Here is a 20953-nt window from a genome sequence, read left to right on the forward strand (position 1 = left end):
AACTTTTCTGACTAACATATGGCAGCTGTCCTGATGTATTACATGTGGAATAATGCCGCCCCCTCCTAGTGTGGATTTTATGAGGATTAGCCACCTAAAAGTCCTGTGCATTATAAAAGCAAAAGGCATCTGGTGACTCCTAATAATTTACACAAGAGGGGACATTATTTATTTAACATACACCTGCTGCAGAACCTCTTTTTGAAGAGAAAGTGGGATCTTCATAGTAGTTGCGGACATTGTGCCCCCATTATATTGCCCGTTACAGTTTGCCCCCAAACAGTGTTTACCGCTATAACTTTCTGTCAATAGTGCCATCCTCAAAGCCCCTATACAGCACCTGCCACAGTGCCCCCTATACAGCACCAGCCACAGTGCCCCCTATACAGCACCTGCCACAGTGCCCCCTATACAGCACCAGCCACAGTGCCACAGCACCAGCCACAGTGCCCCCTATACAGCACCAGCCACAGTGCCCCCTATACAGCACCTGCCACAGTGCCCCCTATACAGCACCTGCCACAGTGCCCCCTATACAGCACCTGCCACAGTGCCCCCTATACAACACCTGCCACAGTGCCCCCTATACAGCACCAGCCACAGTGCCCCCTATACAGCACCAGCCACAGTATGCTCCCATTAAAGCCTGTCATAGTGCACAGTTCCCAACAGCCCAGGATTGGTCCCTATTTGTTAGGGGAAATACTGGCAAATTTTTGTCCTGGACGCTGTCCTGCAACCGTCAAGAAGTTTTGTTTTTTTTTTTGTTGTTTTTTTTTTAAAGTGATGGTTACCTATTTAATCCAAAGGTGACATTTTTGGTGGTCTAGGGCAGTTAAGGAGTTAACGGAAAAGCATCTGGTTCTTTAGAGCAGTAAAAAGGGGCTAATGGTAAAGTCCATAGTGTCTAGGGCAGTGAAGGTTATGTGTAAAGACCCTGGTGGTCCAGGGCAGTGAAGGGTTAATGGTAAAGCTCCTGCTTGTCTTGGGCAGTGTTTCTTAATGTTTTTTTAAGTCAACTGTGCCTGGATAAACAATGAGGGGGTTGTGGTGCCCGTTTTTTAGTGAAATAGTGTATTGACCCCGAGTATTGTAGCAAGTTGTGCAGCCCATTTCTGCCATGGAAATTGCATAAAAAAAACTTAGTGGTTTTGCAAAACGTGGCAAACACAGTGGCGAAACTGCCGAGGAACCACCGAGAACACCGATTCCCTGACCAATTCCACCATTTAACATTTCAAATCAAATGGCTATAAAAAAATCTGCTTATTCTAGAATCTGGCAGAGTTGTTGTGCGGTTTTCTGTGACTTCGGCCCTTTAACATGTGGTGATTTGGTGAAATTCAGAGGGGGGAGGGGGGTCCTTCTTTACACGTGGATATGGCAGCTAGTCCACCCTTACACAGCTCAGTCCTGGATCACAAGAGACTGGGACATTTTTCACGTTTTTTAGTCGGATCCTAGAAAAGAAATAACAAAAAATCTAAAGAATTCCCAAAACCTTCACCACAAGGAGAAGCTGAAGACGGAGCAGAAGACGTCAGACTTACCGGATGTCGCTTCTGTTCTGCTCGTCGCTGGTTCTCAGCACTGGAGGAGTCTTTATGGGAATTTCAGATGGTTTAGGTGGTAAAGGCCACGATGTTGGGGTGACAACTGCAAAATAAAAATCAGGAATTCATTGTTCAGGCGGCTGTAGAAGAGATGTGAGGGGAGAAGATCATCAGCGGACGGCACTTACCTCACCTAAAGATGGTGAATGGGCCCCGAGCGGCAGATGGAATGAAGATGGCCGCCATCTCTCCTGGAGTTTCAAGGCCCTGATGGTAAATGGGCCCCGAGTGGCAGATAGAACTAAAATGGCCACTTTCCCTTCCAGGGATTCGGGGCCCTGATGGTAACTGTAGCCCCTGAAAGGTCCTTCATCTCCACATCCTCTGGAAATTGGCGTCTGCCATTTTCCATGTTTTCATTCTCCTCCTCCACGTCCTCCGGAAACTGGCGTCCGCCAACCTCCATCTTCTCTACAACACTCGTCCTGGGAAATGTCCGCACCATCCTCCTCTTCTGAGACCCCACCATGATGAGAGCCAGCAAGAGAAAAACTGACACCACGGTCAATGTGTGACCCCAATTTATAGACTTGATGATGTCATAACATGTTGGCCATTATGTGCAAACGGAGCACCTCCAGATTACAGGCCACACCCTTCATTATGACATCACGCTCAGATTCTCTAGATGACATCACAAAAGTGTAAGTAAATGAACGATGCCTGGATCCCAGATGATGACATCACAAGAAGCAGTGCGGAGAAATAAATCTACCCACATTCTAGAATGTTCTCCCAGGTCCCACCAGTAAAATGGATTATAAAGGATAGCTAGCCATAATGTCGTTTACAGTGCCCAAATCCAAAAATGCCCCCATAAAGTGACCAGCCATGGTGCCAACTATACAGTGCCCACATTCCCAAATACTACAAGTAATGTGGCAATAAAATCTAGTAGACAATGTGTACTCCGCTGTGACTTCCTCTTCCTGGACGAGTGGTCCCTGTGTACTGCCCCCTGTTATCTCTATATCCACTAGTCTAATGTCAGAACGTCATTTACAGACCTGTTCACATCTGGTTTTTCGCCTTGCATTTATCATGTACGCCAATAACGGGTCCATAGGGGTCTAATCGCTTCCGTCGGGCAGGTAAAGCTTTTTTGTTGAGATGTGGATTAGCATAGTAGACTACGTTATTCCAGAGAAGAAATGTGTACTCCGCGGTATACCACCTTGTAACACGGGAGCCTATGGGTGACGTATGACACCGTCACAATCTGCGTTTAACGTATGTGTTGGGAGCTTTTTCCGCTGTACACGCTAAACGTAGTGAAGAAATGTGTTGTGCCTAAATGCCTGATAAAAGTTCATTATTGTGCTGTCCGCTATCACATGGTATAAATCCTGCTCTTGCGGCATCTATCACGGACGTCTAATAAATGTTGTTGTTTTTGAATCTTCTTGTAGGATATCCGCAGATAAATAAGAATATGCCCCTGGTGTCTGGGAATCTGAACTGGGCTAAGGAACTGAGAGAGCGGCTCCAGACTCCTTACAGCAACTTCCGTCATATCACGCACCCGTGAGTCTCTCTGTCCTCCGCCATATTGTCCGGTTCAGTATATAAAATATGAGCGGAGCAGCAAATGACGTGCTAGTTCTAATTTAGCAGTGGAATTTAGAAAATGGATGAGGCAATCTGATTGGTTGCTTTGGACAACTTCTCCACTGTGCACTGACGTGTGATCTACACTATATATAGTATATACCTCTACGTGAATATTTTGGCTTTATTTTGTCAGGTGTATGGAGTCTGAGGAAGGTAAAAGAATGAAGAAGAAGTACGAGGAGATGATGTCTCTTTTGGACCAGTAAGTCTTGTTTTATGGCCCTCGGACAGATGAGATTGGCAGAAGATTTGAATCTGTTTGCCGGAAAGTTGCGTGACAACTAATATGGCTGACACCCAACTTTACCTCGGGCTGAATGGCAAGTCTGCTTAGTTATGCAGCAATAACATATTGGACGTATGTGACATGCAGGAGTCTGGGAAAGCTTGGGGATAGTCTTGTTCGAGCTGTAGTAGCGGCCATAGAGGTTGTCAATCAACTTGCCCAAAATCATTAAAAACTAAGATGGTTGGAGGGAATTTTTTTTTACATTTTTCTAGAACTTGACCATAGGGGACGACTCCTGGGCTTATATTTACTAAGGATCTGTTTTTACTGGGGAATGCTCTTTATACCCAGCAGCAGATGCATTGCCTTACAGAGGGCCTGCGTACACAAGGGACCTCCCGCTCCTTCCCTACATACAAGCACAAAGCGCAGTTTATCAGGTTTAATTGGTTCTCTACAAAGTGCGCTCATGTCCTCCGGAGACTCGTGTGAAGTCAGAGGGTTGATATAAAAGGAGCTTGTTAATTGGGCTTTGAGCAGGGATGAGAAATCTTAATTACAGCTCGAGATCAATGGCAGACGCAGAATTCCAATAGCCACAGCCGATGCAAGGTTCACATTTATTTCTGGGCTGACAAATATGGGAAGAAATATACTGTATCCGGTCATGTCCGCAGTGGGGGCGTAGCTGCAAAGTCTCCTCTCTATCTAACTCATATCCTATCTATCTAACTCAGATCTATTTGGTGGTCTTGGGCCTGGATAAACAACGAGGGGGTTTTGGTGCCACCGAGCGCGCCACCTTTTATTTTTTTGAAAGGATGTACTGACTCAGGGTATTGCAGCAAGTTGTGTAGCGCTTTTCTGCCATGAATTTCTCGTACGTTACATTTGGGGACACAGACCGTGAGTATATGCTGCTGCCACCAGGAGACTTAACACTAAGAATTCTAAATTGTCGCCTCTCCAACAGGATATACCCTGACCACAGACACTGAGCTGATTCAGTCTTAGATTAGTTCCCCGGCCTCTGCTTGTAGCGTTACCGCCTGCTAGACTTCGACCACTTGCCCGCTCATTCTTATTACTTTAATGGGCGCCATTTTCAGCCGTTTTGCGGGCAGTGCTGGAGTTTTTTTTACAGGTGGGGAGACAGGTCCTCGGTTCATCCAATCGTGCTTTCCCTGTCTCTTCATGGGAAATCCGCTTCCATCACTGGATTTGCGGATCATGGACACATGACCTCCGTCAGCTAATTGCTGCATTTCGGGGGCATGGCCTACTACTCCCACTTAAGTTGGGCAAACGCTGCATGGGACACAGGAATTCCTGACCAAGTCTTGCTGCCTTTAGGACGGCACATACACTCCAGGAACCGGGTAGGACCGGCCCTAGGTCTCTTATTTATTTGTTTTTTTTAACTACAGGTGCCCTAACCTTTAGTCTCAACACATTTTCGCTACAGTAGGGGTGATTTACCTTGCAGACCTATGTAGTTAGGCAGCCATTACCCCCTTACTAAAGGAGGAGGAGTAGTCCTGCTGTGCAATACCGGAGTGGACTTACTGGTCATCTCACCCCCTATCTTTTCAGATAATGTGCGCTGACCCCCTCTACTGCATTGTCTGATCCTAGGGCAGAGACTTCATGCCAGACAACCATCACTGTCCATTATGTCTGCTCTTAATGCAACACTACATTTTCGTGTGGTCCACCTACTTCCCACATGCCGGCCCCCTGGTCAAACCTCTGTGGCCTTTGCTCCCTCGTCACCCCCAGCTTTGCTCACTGCTAGTTTTGTGGGGACTGAACTGGATTGGGCCCTTCCCCTTTCTAGGACAGTTGGTGACTTCGCTAACATCACTCAGCATGTTGGTTCGCCTTTCTGATCAGCTACCCCTGGACTCCCCGTCCAAATGTTCATGTGGCAGACCCCAAAAGCGGGCCAGGTCTACACTACTTACTTTGGTTTTTCCAGTCTCTTCTGCCCTACCTCCTCCCCGGAGCTCCGGTCCGGTGTTTCCTCCCCTCACAGGGAGTCTTGTAACAAGAGGAGCCGTCTGACTTCGTCTCTGATCTGGATGACGAGAAGTCCTCAAAACTGTCCACTTCTGTTGACGCTCTTATTAGGATGGTCCATGACGTCTGGCATGTCCGTAACGCGGTACCTTCTCCTTCACCTCATTTAGTTTCCTTCCTTTCTTCAATCACAACGATCCCAGGAAGTTTTTCCCGCACATTCCACACTTGAAGGAGTGGTTTCAAAAGAAGCCGGTTGCATGTTATGCATCACATTCAGAAAGTGTGTTTTTTCCAACGTCCTATTTTTGTCTCGACCTGGGTCAGCAGAGCTACCACTGAATGGGCACATCAAATTTATCATGGTCTCCTCTCCAGGACGACTCAGGATGAATTGGTTGATCATTCCCATCACGTGTCTAATGCATCCAAGTACTTGTTCGATGCATCTCGTCACGCTGCTCCTCTGGCTGCTCGTGCTACAGCTTCTACCATTGCTATATGCAGAACAGTTTTGTTGAAATGTTGGTCTGCGGATCCAGCTTCCATGCAGTCTCTAGCTGCACTTCCTTCAGGTTCCCATCTCTTCGGGACATAACTGGAGGAAATAATCTCTGAAGCCACGGGTGGCGAGTACTCACCTGTCCTAGTACAGAGTCAAACGGGCTGACCGCCAAGAAGACAGGTACTTGTTTTTGGTCCTTTCGTGGTTTTTCCAGCACTAAGTCTTCCGGACAACTGTCCCACCCTAAGGTCAAGCCTGACCCTCCTGGTGGCCCCGACCTCCGACCGCCAAGACTGGAGCTGGCAAGCCCATCTCTGCCTGAAGGTGTGCCCCCGCTCAATTCGGTTAGAGTGGGGGGCAGACTTTTTTTGCGTCATCTGGATTTCCCACATTTTAGACGCCTGAGTTCAGGAAGTGGTAGCGCTGCTTTTTTCAAGAAATTGACTCTCTGCTACTTCAGGGCGTCATTGTTCAGGTACCTCCAGCTCAAAGATGTTCAGTTTCTACTCCAACCTTTTTGTCATGCCAAAGAAGGATGGCTCAGTTTTTCCCATTCTAGACCTCACGTGTCAACGAGTACGCCAAGGTTCGCCATTTCCGGTATCTTTCCGCTCGGTCATTGCTTCCATAGAACAAGAGGAGTCTTTTTTTTTTTTTCACGGTGCACATCAAGGAATGCGTATTTACATGTTTGTATTTGCCGGTCCCACCTGCGCTTTGCAGTATCTCCTTACCATTATCAGTTCGAAGCTCTTCCCTTCGGTCTGGAAATGGTCCAGAGAGTTTTTACCAAAGTCCTGTCTGTGGTGTTGGCGTTCCTGAAGACCATGGGGTTGTCTTACCCCGTACGTGGGTGACATCTGGATAAAGTCCCCTACCAGGGAAGACAACGTAGCTGCTATCCAGATCACTCTGGATACCTTGTATTGTCAACCAATCCAAATGTGGTCTATCCTCCTCCCAGGGGATTGTCTTCCTGGGTGTGGCCACCGATCACTCAGACGTGAGTGTGTTTCTCTCCCAGCAAAGGTTGTCCTTCAGGATGGGGTTTGATGACCTCTCTCCTCCGCATTTGCAAGAGAGTTCTTGGCACCATTGTGGTTTTGATGGAATCCATGTCTTTTCCTCAGTTCCACACATGCCCCGTTCAGCGGGTAATCCTCTCCCGGTGGAAACGTTTTCCAAACTCCTTGGATCAGAGGGTTATGCTCACCGTGCTCAAGGCTCAGAAGCCTTCCTCAGCTCGCATTTATCATTGTACCTGGAAGACCTATTTTCGTTGGTGTTTAGGATTGTAATCCCTCTACCCTACGATTTTTTTTCTCTTTCCAGAGTACTTTCCTTCTTCTTAGAGAGGCCCGGATTAGGGTTAAGCCCCGATCTCCCTGAAGGGACAGGTGGCGTCACTTTCTGTCCTGTTCAGTCGCCCATTAGCCTCAAAGTCTGATGTCCGGACTCATTGCTCACGCGGTTCTCCTTTATCGTCCTTTGACTCCTTCATGAGATCTCCATTTTATTTTGGAGGTTCTGCAACCTGCTCCATTTGAATCTTGGTGAGAAGTTTCCCTTCGCCGCCTTTCGTGAAATGTAATTTTACTGGTAGTGGTTATTTCCATCCGGAGGGTCTCCAAACTGGCGGCTTTTAACATGCCGCTCTCCGTTTCTGACTCTTCATTAGGATTAGGCGGTGCTCTGTTCGGTGCCCTCCTTTTTTCCCAAGGTCATCTCGGCCTTTTACCTGAATGAGGACGTGGTTCTGCCGTCCTTTTGCCAGTCCCGAGGGAGCTTTCTCTCCACAGCTTGGATGTTGTCCGCAACTTGCTGACTTACATTTCTGTAACCTTTTCTTTTTGTAGGTCGGATTCCTTGTTTGTCCTCCTGGAGGGTCCCAGGGTGGGGTTGGCGGCTTCTGAAGACACGATCACTCGATGGATTCGGATGGCTATTTGCAAGGCTTCCTGGGTCCGGTGTAAGGAACCAACTTTTCTAAACCTGCCCACTCTACCAGAGGGCTTTGGGTTTCCGGGCTTTGCGCAATAAAGCTTCTGCTCTTCAGGTGCGCATCCTTGCACACTTTTTCTCAGGTTCTATCCGGTGCATAACTTTTTGCTTCTGCAGACTCTTCCCTGGGACCATGTCCTTCTTCCTTTTTTTTTTTCTTCTGTTCTCGCCCCTAGGAACTGCTTTAGGACATCCCACAGTCTGTGTTCCCCAATGTAACGAACGATTAAATAGGATTTTTTTTGCGGACTCAACGGAATATCCTTTTTTTCATCCAGTTTATTGGGGGATAAAGCTCACACCGATTTATTTGTACAAGGTTTTCCTGGTTGTCAGTTGAAGGGATTCTCCGCTATTGTTTTGACATACCTTTACTTAACCTGGTAGAATTGCTATACTGTCTTCTGTGGCTCTGGCCTTTTAACAAAATGAAGAGGGGGGAGGGTCCTTCTTCACACGTGGATATGGCCGCCAGTCGGACCCTTACACAGCTCAGTCCTGGATCACAAGAAACATTCATGTTTTTCGTAGTTCGATACTAGACAAGAAAAAAAATAAGCAAAAAAATTCACAAAACCTTCCCCACAAGGGGAAACTGAAGAATGAGCAGAAGACGTCAGACTTACCGGATCTCGCTTCTGTTCTGCTCGTCGCTGGTTCTCCGCACTGGAGGAGTCTTCATGGGGATTTCAGATGGTTTTGGCGGTAAAGGCCACGATGATGGGGTGACAACTGCAAAGAAATGAGAAATTCAATGTCCAGGTGGCTATAGAAGAGTTGAGGTCATAAGATCATCAGCGGACGGCACTTACCTCCTCACCTAAAGATGGCAAATGGGCCCTGAGCGGCAGATGGAATTAAGATGGCCGCTTCCTCTTACGGGGCTTCGGGGCCCTGATGGTAACTGTGGCCCCCAAAAGGTCCTCCATTTCCACCTCGTCAGGAAACTGGCGTCCACCAACATCCATCTTCTCTATAATCCTCCTCCTTGGAAATGTCTTGACCATCCTCCTCCTCTTCCGAGACGCCTCCATGAGCCAGCAAGAGAAACTGACACCATGGTCCATGTGTGACCCCAATTTATAGACTTCATGTCATAACACGTTGGCCATTATGTGCAAACGGAACACCTCCAGATTACAGGCCATGCCCTTCATTATGACATCACGCTCAGATTCTATAGATGATGACCTTACAAACGTGTATGTAAATGAATGTTGCCTGGATCCCAGATGATGACATCACAAGAAGTGGTGCATTGAAATAGAATCTACCCACATTCTAGATTTTTCTCCCAGGTCCCACCAGTAAAATGTATTATACCCCCCGTACAGTGCCATCCAGTCTCCAAGAATAGCTAGCCATAGTGTCCAAATCCAAAAATGCCCCATGAAGAGACCAGCCATGGTGCCTTCTATACAGTGCCCACGTTCCGAAATCGGAACAACCAGAAATGTGCCAATAAAATATAGTAGACAATGTGTCCTCCGCTCCTCACCGCCCTCTTCTAGTTCCTTATAAGCGGACGCTCACATGTGAACGAGTGGCCCCTGTGTACTGTCCCCTGTTATCTCTATATCCACTAGTCTAATGTCAGAACATCATTTACAGCCATGCAAGGCCCTCTGAATTAATTTCTTGTAGTTTACAATCCCTTTCCTTGCTGTAATGGAAATCGGCTCTCAATCTACTGACTTCCTGCAGAGCCTGTGGGTATTACACTCAATCTGAACAAGTAGAACTGCAATGTAAAGCATGAAGGCCAGTGCTGGGTTTCAGACTACCTCAGACTCCAGTAGACGATGCAACGAAGCTGGAGTCACTGCCTGTTGCTGTGCTCTAATGGAGCAGAGCTGTAGTGTAAAGGATGATGGATAGATATTGCAGCGGACCGAGTCTCTGAGACAGTAGGTAGATCTCTGTTTACCAGTAAATAGTAGATTAAGCTGGCATCCCCATGTCTTTATTTTTACAGGTACATAGAGAAGCTTTATGAAGAATGGTGCCAGACCGTATCGGAGAAGTCTCAGTATAACCTCAAGCGACCTCTCATTACACGTGATGACGGCTCCAGGGTCGTAAACGTCAACTTTGACCCTCAGGTAATTTGATCATTTTATGTCCATAGGTTTACAGAGTATGGAACTTGCCTCAAACTATTTGAAAGATAGATAAAGATATGTGACATCAATGTCTGTAGGCAAGGGAGAATATGTAACACAGCAAACCGCAAAGTGAAGCCCGACTCTTGGTAATTGTTCACCCCCCCCCCCCCCCCAGCCTTCACATGACTGGGGGGCTCTGCAGTTTGGTGTTATCAACACATATGACACCTATGTTGCAGCTTGTACGGTACATTGGCTACACATTGCTGTCCTTGTTTTACAGCTGGTGTCCGTGCTCCGAGAAGTGAAATACCTCCAAACACTTCGCATGGAAACCATACCAAAGGAGGCTGAAGACATCTTCTCCTCCAAGGAGTCCTACAGACAGTACACCGCAAACCTGGAACTGACCACCAACTGGTACAACAAGATTATAAGCACCATACTGGAGGTGGAGTTCCCTCTGGTGGAAGGACAGCTCAAGGTCATTGATATTCGGTTAAAATCTGCAGAAGAATCATTAAACTGGAAAGCACAAGGTATAGTCATGTGTAAATATGTAAACCATTGTAGGGCAGTGACCTCCATTGAGGGCCATATTTAGTTGTTTTTTGAGTTCTGAAATCTGTTTTACTGATACAGAGCTCCAAATCCCCTGCTTTCCAGCCATAAATGAGAATTTTCTTTTCTGCTGGCAGCCGCCAGTAGGGGGAGTTTAGGAGGAGTTCAATGGGAGCTGTATATACCTGTATGGAGTGAGCTCCCCCTAGTGTTAACTGCATGCAGCAGAATATTATCATGTAACTCTACGGGAGCTGTATATATCTGTATGTAGTGAGCTCCCTCTAGTGGTGGCTGCAGGCAGCAGAATGTTATGTAACTCTACAGGATCTGTATATATCTGTATGTTGTGAGCTCCCTCTAGTGGTGGCTGCAGGCAGCAGAATGTTATGTAACTCTACGGGATCTGTATATATCTGTATGTTGTGAGCTCCCTCTAGTGGTGGCTTCATGGGGTTAATGATGATTATCAATGTATCTCTTTTTATCAAGGAGTTTGGGATTATATCCAGCAAGTTAGAGACAACGTCCATGATCTGGAGAGAAGGGTGCAGAAGACCCGGGACAACGTGGAGGAAATCCAGTCCATTATGAAGACCTGGGTGCTGCCCATATTCGAGAGGAAAGATGGCAAGAAGGACACCCTCCTTAACCTTGACGATCGGAGCGAACGACTGGAGAAGAGATATAACCTAATCCGGGATTCCGGCACCAAACTTCACCAACTTGTGCAGGTATGGTCCGCTTTAGCCAATGGGAGGCAGTCGTTGTGTAACTATAAATGAATAGATTAGCCGTATCGTGTCTTGTAAAAAGGTGACTATAAATGAGACAATCATCTGCTGCATCTACGGCTTCTGGGATATAGTCCTTTAAGAGGAAGGAAGGATTATTTCAAGCAACTACAAAAATCATTACCAGAAATCTGAAGATATTAAGCGACCTGCCTCCCAGTAGTCATATGCAGCGTTGTTATGTGATCTGGGGACGATGTACGTTATGAAGTATAAAATTCAATTAAAATGAACCTGTTCAGCCTTATGTGGGTAATTTTTGTGGAAGGTTGTAAAAAATAATGAAACACTGATTTTTAACGAGGGAGATGCGTTTGCGGCTCCCTCCAGGTACTCATTGCTCATTTTTATATTTCCACTGGAAATAAAAAGATATCTGTAGGGAATGAAGAGGTAAAACTCGTGTCCATCGCCTCTGTTTATAATCATGTCTTTTTTTAGGAGAACCTGGAACTCTTCTCCGCAGACCCCAACTCTGACACGTGGAAAGCTTATGTGGATTACATAGATGAAATGGTTCTGGATGGCTTCTTTAATGCTATTGAATGCTCCTTGAAGTTCATCCTGGATAACATGGGTATGCAGAGTTCATTGGAATCGTTCTGGTTTTTTTTCTGTTTTTTTTATGACTTCGTTTTTATTATAAATTTTCCAAAAAGTTATATAGAATTGGTCTTAAAGGGGGTTCTCTCACCAGATCGATGGAGTCCGCCATAAATGTCTGATCAGTGGGTGACCCCCACTAAGTCTCCTGGACATGCTTGGCTTCACACATAGGTCAGTCCCATTACAGCCATTGGTGTCTGCCGTGTGAACCTAAGCAAGGCAAATGGTAAACTGTAGGGGCAAGGGAATCAAAAGTGCTCCACACCCACTTCGTTTTATTAAATAAGGAGCCCCCGCCATTGAGACATTAAAGGGAATGCTAGAAATTTTTTTTTTTTAGTTAAACAGTTAGTGTATAAATGATTAACCCGTTAGTGACCGGCCCATCGTGTTTCTACGTCGGTCACTAACGGGCCTTATTCCGATGCCATAGACTTTTTACGTCGCGGCATCGGAATAAGTTTACAGAGCAGGGAGCTGTCAGATCTCCCTGCTCTCAGCTGCTAGAGGCAGCTGAGGGCTGGGAACGTCCCTGCTCTGCCGTGTGAGATCGATATTAGTATCGATCTCACACGTTTAACCCCTCAGATGCGGTGCTCAATAGCGAGCACCGCATCTGAGTGGCTTTGGAGAGAGGGAGGGAGCTCCCTCTCTCCCCCACCGACACCCGGCAATACGATCGCCGAGTGTCTGTATCTCTAATGGCAGCCGGGGGTCTAATAAAGGCCCCCAGGCTGCCTGGAGTGAATGCCTGCTAGATCATGCCGCAGGCATGACCTAGCAGATGCCTGTCCGTGTTAAACGGACAGGCAGTAATACACTGCAATACAAAAGTGTTGTAGTGTATTATAAATGCGATCGCAGAATCGCATATTATAGTCCCCTAGAGGGACTAGTAAAAAGTGAAAAAAAAGTTGAATAAAGTTAATTTAAAAAAAAATTTGAAAAAAAGGAAAAACCCAGCTTTTCCCCTTACAAAATGCTTTACTATTAAAAAAACAAAATAAAGTTAAAAAGTTACACATATTTGGTATCGCCGCGTCCGTAACGACCCCGACTATAAATCTATTACATTATTTAACCCGCACGGTGAACGCCGTAAAAAAAATAATAAAAAACTATGGAAAAATTGCTGTTTTCTGTGAATACTGACTTTAAAAAAATGTAATAAAAAGTGATCAAAAAGTTGCATCTACTCCAAAATGGTACCAATAAAAACTACAAGTCGTCCCGCAAAAAAAAAACCCTCATACAACTGCATCGGCAAAAAAATAAAAACGTTACGGCTCTTCAAATATGGAGACGCAAAAACAAATAATTTTGAAAAAAAAGCGTTTTTACTGTGTAAAAGTAGTAAAACATACAAAAACTATACAAATGTGGCATCGTTGCAATCGTAACAACCCGCTGAATAAAGTTATTGTGTTATTTATACCACACGGTAAACGGCGTAGATTTAGGACGCAAAAAAGAGTGGCGAAATTTCAGATTTTTTTCTATTCCCCCCCCAAAAAAAAGTTAATAAAAGTTAATCAATAAATAATATGTACCTAAAAATGGTGCTATTAAAAAATACAACTTGTCCCGCAAAAAACAAGACCTTATACACCTATGTCGACGCAAAAATAAGAAGGTTATAGCTCTTGGAATGCGACGATTGAAAAACGTAAAAAATAGCTTGGTCATTAAGGTCCAAAATAGGCTGGTCATTAAGGGGTTAAACATTGTTCTAATTTTTTTAATTTTTTCACGAGTCAGGAAATATTATAAATTAGATTCTAATTTATAACATTTCCCAGTGCTGGTCACTAGAGGGAGCAATTCCCAAAATTGCAGCATTGGCATGTGGTAAAGCAACCTCATTGCTTTATGCTGCAAAATTTGAGAAGACACACTCGATCTAGTGTCCTCACAGAATCCCCCCTCCCTTATCCTGGCTAGTGGCAGGAGAAAGGAGGGGATTGAACGTTCAAACCTACTACACTGTGTTGCCATTTTTTGAGCGAACACACAGTGTAGTAGGTTTACATACAGTAGTAATCACACACTAAAACACGAACAAACACAGACATAACTTACCTGCTCCAATCGCCGCCGCTCCCTCCGCTCCAAGTGCTTGCATTAGAACACAAGTCCGGAATCCGCGACTGGAAGTAGTAATCTTACTGTCCGGCCGCGGCTTCCGGTCCACAAGAAAATGGCGCCGGACGTCGCTCGGCCGAAGACCTTCCATTTGGACTGTGTGGGAGCGGCGCACGAGCCGTTCCCACACAGACGGCGTACAGCATAGTGAATGGAACGGCTCCTGTTGGCATTCACTATGGGGCTGTATGTGCCGTATTCCATGTCTGTATGTGTCGTTAATCGACACATAGAGATGAAAAAAAAAATGGCAGCCGCCATAGAGAAGTAAAAGCTCAAAAATAAAAAAAAGTAAAACACAAACTCACAAATAAATACAACATTTTTTGATAAAACACTAAAAGCAAATTGATATAAAAAAAATTTTTCCGCGACACCCGTCCTTTAATGCCATTTCCTATCAATGTATCATTAATGTATCTGGTGGAACAAACCCTTTCAGGAAGTTTTAAAGCATCTAGCATAATGTCAAATGGTTACAAATGTTCATAATGGTAATTACAATGATCTAAATGCAGTGCATTATGGTAGCTCAGCTAAATTTGGGGTGTGTGAAAGTAATTTACAAAGGTTTCTGAAAGTTTTGTCAACCAGTTTAGTGTTGCTTTGCTAATGTGTAAGTTGACGCAAGTCGTTAGTCTCCCCATGAACTGTGCAGGTGACAGTCTATTGTTCCCTGTTATCAACCATTTCAGACTAGAGAGAGAATGACTGTTGTGTCTTTCAATAGAATCGGGGGTACAGAAAGCTCCCTGCCACCAAGATCACCAATGTATGCCACGTATCTCCAGTGCTGAGAACCTCCAGAGACCTTTACATCCATGCTCCTGCTGGATTATAAGCTGCAGACTATAGATTGATGGATAAATAGATGTATATTTTCACCAATCTATGGACTTTATAAATGCTTTCCTAAGGGATGCCGTGCCATTCATCAGCTGCGTCTTCATTGCACAGCAGCTTTCTAGTTCTAGCCTAATTTTGTTTTCACCTGTGATGACCTTGTACCCCTCTACTCTTCCTTACAGATGCCAAAACTGGCCTCGCTCCCTTATTTGAAGTTCAATTGGACCTTATAATCCCAGACATGTTGTTCCGACCGTCCTTGGATCCTGGAAGCAGCGATGGCTTATATGACATTATAGAAGGCCTCATTAATGATATCTACAGAATTTCCTCTTTAGTGGCCCGGCTCTCACAGACCAGTACCTTCCCTAATTACCAAGCAGAGATGGAAGACATGGCAGACTTGGCAGACATGCGTAACTTTCTCATGGAGAGTGTCCAAAACATAATGACCACATGCGCTGAATATCGAAACTCCTTTGACCAGTACGCTTACCTGTACGTAGATGACAGGAAGGAGTTCATGCGTCAGTTCCTTCTCTATGGCCACATACTGACCCCAGAAGAGTTAGACGCTCATTCTGAGGATGGGGTCCCAGAGACACCACCGACCTTACAACAGTTCAGACAACAGATAGACTCCTATGAGAAAATCTATGAAGAAGTCAACCAAGTGGAGCCCATCAATGTATTTGATTTCTGGATGAAGGTGGATGCCCATCCTTTCAAATCTGCCCTTCTTAATGTGATCAAGAGATGGAGTCTGATGTTCAAACAGCATCTTATTGACCACGTAACCAACAGGTGAGAGATCATCAGAATCATCACAGAAAGGAGGGAACCCGGACAGATTAATTCATTAGTATAGAATGGGGCTATCCTGAGTCTAACCCCCTGTCTCCAATGGCCCCATGTGGGGAATTGTAGGTGACCCCCCTCCCTTATGGTAGAGAATATTGGTTGAAAATATGCCATAAAGGTATAAGACACATAGATCATTACATCATCAAACATACTTGAAATTCCTTTGTGTTCACCTTTAAACCCTATTTTGCATGGTTCTGCGTAAAAAGTTTCTAGACTTTTGAGTAGGTTTGTAAATACATTGATACAGCCTCTATTTAGTCCAGTGCTGCATTCCCAATTCTGTTGGCTTCAGAGCTGAAATAGCCCAGTATTCACTGCTTGTTCATTGTCTGCACAGAACTTGCTTTAGCGATTTGAATTCTGCAAAGTGTCATCTTTACACCAGGTTCTATACAGTCATCTGATGTAAGAAACAAGCTTTCCCACTACTTTCTTACTAAGGTTAAGCTAAAATGTTAGGGGTTGGTCTTCAAAGAAGCTTGCGGATTATTTCCAATGTCCACAAGCAGAATAGTGAGTGCATCTCTGGAGTATAATACAGGATATAACTCAGGATCAGTACATGATATGTAATGTATGTACACAGTGACTTCAACAGCAAATAGTGAGTGCAGCTCTGGAGTATAATGCAGGATGTAACTCAGGATCAGTACAGGATAAGTAATGTAATGTATGTATACAGTGACTCCACCATCAGAATAGTGAGCGCAGCTCTGGAGTATAATACAGGATGTAACTCAGGATCAGTACAGGATAAGTAATGTAATGTATGTACACAGTAACCCCACCAGCAGAATAGTGAGTGCAGCTCTGGAGTATAATACAGGATGTAACTCAAGATCAGTACAGGATAAGTAATGTAATGTATGTACACAGTGACTCCACCATCAGAATAGTGAGTGCAGCTCTGGAGTATAATACAGGATATAACTCAGGATCAGTACAGGATAAGTAATGTAATGTATGTACACAGTGACTCCACCATCAGAATAGTGAGTGCAGCTCTGGAGTATAATACAGGATATAACTCAGGAACAGTACAGGATAAGTAATGTATGTACACAGTGACTCCACCAGCAGAATAGTGAGTGCAGCTCTGGTGTATAATACAGGATATAACTCAGGATCAGTACAGGATAAGTAATGTAATGTATGTACACAGTGACTCCACCAGCAGAATAGTGAGTACAGCTCTGAAGTTTATTACAGGCTGCAGGACAGAATCAGCACAAAGTATTTACAGTGTTAACTTTTCATATAAGAAAATTATTGGCATTTTAGCAGAATATAATTTTCATACTGTTTCTTCTCTCAGTTTGGCCGATCTAGAAGAGTTTATCAAGGTGGCAGAAGGAGGGTTAAGTAAACCACTGAAGGAAGGAGACTACAATGGTCTAGTGGAAATAATGGGTCATTTAATGGCCGCAAAGGATCGTCAGAGCAGCACTGATGAGTTGTTTGAACCCTTGAAGCAGACTATAGAGCTCCTAAAGGTCTATGAGCAGGAACTCCCTGATGAAGTCTACAAACAACTTGAGGTCAGTCCAATATCTTGTGAATTCTTAGTTCTCCATCTCCTGGGCTTGGTCAAAGTGTAGTCTGAACCAGTCCGTAAACTTCACATAATACATGTAATATTTAAAGCAAACCCAAGAACCTTGATGTGTAATTTGGTGATATTTGCTAGATGTTTCCAATAATTCTGTTGTCCAAATTGATTCAACCTATTTTTAATGCCAATGGAAATTCCTTGAAGCGCTCGTTCGCTCAGGACAGGCTTCGCACATATGCCCTATTAGGCTGTAATTCGGGACGTCCTTCTATTAGCCACAACAAAGAGTCCCTGCACAGAGCACTACTCACTATGGAGGACACAACTAAACATTAACTTCAGTGGTGCTCATGACCTTTTCACTGTCATCGCTAGTCGCACCGCGAGTGATCTTCTCTCCGTAAATCCCTGTTCACACAGTTTGTTTTTTTTTGCAGGCAGAAAAATCAGCCTCAAAATTCCTTTAGGAGTTTTGAGGCCGATTTTAGCCTGCCTCCAAATTATTGCCGCGTTTTTCACCCACAGACATTGAGCGACGTGGGCAAAAATGCAGCGAAAACCGCTTTCTCTGCCTCCTGTTGATTTCAATGGTGGGTGAGACGGAACCGCGGCAAGAAAGAGCATGCCGCTTTTTTTTACCGCGAGCGGCTAAAAACCGCATCAGAAAAAACTCCTCCGCCTCCCATTGAAATCAATAGGAGGCGTTTTGGCCATTTTTTTGCCGCGGATTCCGACGTTTCCGTGTCAAAATCTGTGGAAAAAAATAGTCTGTTAACTGGGCCTTAGGTGGACGACCTCTTCAGTATATTTCTTGTTGCTAAAATGTTTTTTTAATTTGGTCTACAGGAACTTCCAGAGAAATGGAATAACGTTAAGAAGCTGGCTATTACCGTAAAGCAATATGTAGCACCGTTGCAAGCCAATGAAGTCACGCTCCTCCGCAGGAAATGCGCTTCCTTTGATGTTGAGCAGCATCATTTCAGAGAGAGGTTCCGCAAGGAGGCTCCTTTTAGGTAAAGTCTGAAATATATGTGCCTTACGGTAGCCTTAAAGATGAAACCTTACCATGGATGTTCTAGTTCACACCTCCGATAGTCACGCCAGCATTAGTAAATGGGTTCAGAGCCTGCTATTCGGATCGAAGGGGGGGCTCAAACCTAGTTCTTCGGATCCATTTTTAGTTCATGGTCTTACCTTTTGTGTTTTGCCTCTGATTTCTCTAGTCAGTAGGGAGGTTGTGTTAGGGGTTGAGGTGGATATTTCTTACTACCGTAATTGCCGCAGCATCCATATTATTTGGTCATTGTCTCTGTTTCTTTTGCCAGATTTGACAGCATCTCTCCATACCAGACACTTGATCTCAAACAAATGCAAATTAAAAAAATGGAGGCCGCCATGGCTTCTATATACGAGTCCGCAGCTTTATTTGAAGTCAGCGTTCCAGACTACAAACAACTGAAGCAATGTAGGAAGGAAGTCTGTCTACTTAAGGAGCTCTGGGACATGATCGCCCTGGTGACGTCCAGTATGGATGACTGGCAAACAACAAGGTGGAGAGAGATCAATGTGGATAACATGGACCTGGAATGTAAGAAGTTTGCAAAGGACATCCGAAGTCTGGACAAGGAAATGAGGTCTTGGGATGCCTTCACTGGGCTTGACAACCAGGTTAAGAACATATTGACGTCTTTAAGGGCCGTGGCAGAACTCCAAAATCCGGCCATCCGTGAAAGACACTGGAGTCAACTTATGCAAGCCACCGGTGTCCACTTCACTATGGACGAAGACACTACTCTTGCCGACCTGCTAAAACTCAACCTCCATAATTTTGAGGATGAAGTTCGTGGCATTGTGGACAAAGCTGTGAAAGAAATGGGCATGGAGAAAGTGCTGAAGGAACTCGATACCACCTGGAGCGGAATGAACTTTCATTATGAGCCACATCCCCGCACCAACGTGCCCCTGATCAAATCGGACGAAGAGCTTATTGAGACCTTGGAGGACAATCAAGTTCAGCTCCAGAATCTAATGACCTCCAAGTACATCGCCTTCTTCTTAGAAGAAGTTTCAGGCTGGCAGAAGAAACTGTCCACGGCCGATTCTGTAATCTCCATCTGGTTTGAAGTCCAGCGCACTTGGTCCCATCTGGAGAGCATTTTTATTGGTTCAGATGACATTCGATCACAACTTCCTGAGGTAAACCGTCATGTAGTCTGTACCTTTCATGCTTATTTGGCTAATTTAAGGTAATTAATCAAATAGACACCTAAGTGAACAGGTGAACTCCATCCACAAGATCAGCACACTCCTCTCCTTAAATACTCTGGTTCTGGGAAAAACATTGCTCCTTCCACTATGTAACTGTCTATCACCTCCCAGGAGATTAGCACATTTATCTCCTGAAATACTCAGTACTGCTGGAAGCCATGCTCCTTCCAATTTGCAGCTCTCATTCTATGACCTCCCATAAGATCAGCACAATGTTCTCCTTAAATACTCTGTCCTGCTGGAGACTGCTCCTTCCACTATATAACCTTCAAACTCTGATCTAGAATATCTTTCAGCATAGGGATCATACATCCCTATTTAAATTCCCTCTTTTTCTATAGATAAAGCTAGCGTCAGTTGTTTAAGAAATAGCTTTGAGGTCCTTTAAATTGTAAAAAAAAAATAAGACCTCTTGCGGTTTTCTCTTTTTTTTTTTTTTATACATTTGTCTGCTGCACCATCTTGTGCAAACTAACACCGGAACACGGTCGCTGAGCCGTCCTTGTCCGATCCCGACTGACAAATGGACCGTGCTGCCTCCCTGTGATAGAATATAGATTTTCTTTTTCTGCCCACTGGCCCAGGCTGCTGTTTTCAGGCGGTGGGTTATTTTATGTTCTGCAGAGATGTCACTAGAAGCGGTTTCTGCTGAAAAGATACAAATTCCATCATTTTGTCTCCTTACGAAGCAACAGCCCGAAGCCTTATAAAATGACATTTAGCACGCCGACGGAGAAGCGTAATCTGACAGTAATAAAATCCAAGTAAACAGGAAATATGTTCCTGCTTTACAAGTTCACATCAAGTAAATAAAAGACGCTAAAAATTCAGACACTCGAGGAACACTCTGCAGCCTGTCAGGGGAAATAACATGGTAAATGTGCAGACTGGAAGCAAATCGGAGTCTCTGATGTTTAAGTCTATTCATATTTTGTATCTTTTTTTAAATATTATATTATAATATTTTTGCATAGGTGTTTATCTGGAAACCCTGTGCTAATGATCTCCGGCTTTAAGTTTCTGACTTACTGTCTGACTTCTTGCACGCGTCTTTACACGTTTAATATCCGTTGTATTGTTTCAATTTGTCATAATTTTCAAGACCTTTGCTTGCTTTTAATGATGTGATTTTTTCATTCATTCCAAATAGAGTATTTATATTTAAAAAAAAAAAACCCTTGGTGGAAGGTATTCGAACACCACTTGACATCTATTTTAATGAATGGGAGCATTC

The 20953-nt window shown here is 44.5% G+C and overlaps 1 protein-coding gene and 2 long non-coding RNA genes across 4 annotated transcripts in view; 1 reads left to right on the forward strand and 2 right to left on the reverse strand.

Annotated features, from left to right (window-relative positions):
- DNAH9 (dynein axonemal heavy chain 9) overlaps positions 1 to 20953 on the forward strand; it is a 207294-nt gene that overhangs the window by 47363 nt on the left and 138978 nt on the right. For both annotated transcript variants that reach the window (XM_075846330.1, XM_075846331.1), the window contains exons 12-21: positions 3023 to 3137; positions 3358 to 3426; positions 9954 to 10080; positions 10367 to 10622; positions 11137 to 11378; positions 11880 to 12015; positions 15215 to 15836; positions 17215 to 17437; positions 18298 to 18464; positions 18777 to 19647. In XM_075846330.1, the coding sequence (XP_075702445.1) occupies positions 3023 to 3137; positions 3358 to 3426; positions 9954 to 10080; positions 10367 to 10622; positions 11137 to 11378; positions 11880 to 12015; positions 15215 to 15836; positions 17215 to 17437; positions 18298 to 18464; positions 18777 to 19647 (2828 nt within the window). The remainder of the gene's footprint in view (positions 1 to 3022; positions 3138 to 3357; positions 3427 to 9953; positions 10081 to 10366; positions 10623 to 11136; positions 11379 to 11879; positions 12016 to 15214; positions 15837 to 17214; positions 17438 to 18297; positions 18465 to 18776; positions 19648 to 20953) is intronic.
- LOC142666334 (uncharacterized) lies at positions 163 to 2080 on the reverse strand. The gene is made up of 3 exons (XR_012851661.1): positions 1742 to 2080; positions 1551 to 1656; positions 163 to 1460 (listed from the first exon to the last, which is right to left on the reverse strand). It is a non-coding gene; the product is annotated as an uncharacterized LOC142666334 (long non-coding RNA).
- On the reverse strand, positions 8284 to 9042 carry LOC142666332 (uncharacterized). The gene is made up of 3 exons (XR_012851659.1): positions 8791 to 9042; positions 8605 to 8710; positions 8284 to 8516 (listed from the first exon to the last, which is right to left on the reverse strand). It is a non-coding gene; the product is annotated as an uncharacterized LOC142666332 (long non-coding RNA).

This window comes from Rhinoderma darwinii, chromosome 13, assembly GCF_050947455.1.
Source record: "Rhinoderma darwinii isolate aRhiDar2 chromosome 13, aRhiDar2.hap1, whole genome shotgun sequence".
Lineage (NCBI taxonomy): Eukaryota > Metazoa > Chordata > Amphibia > Anura > Rhinodermatidae > Rhinoderma > Rhinoderma darwinii.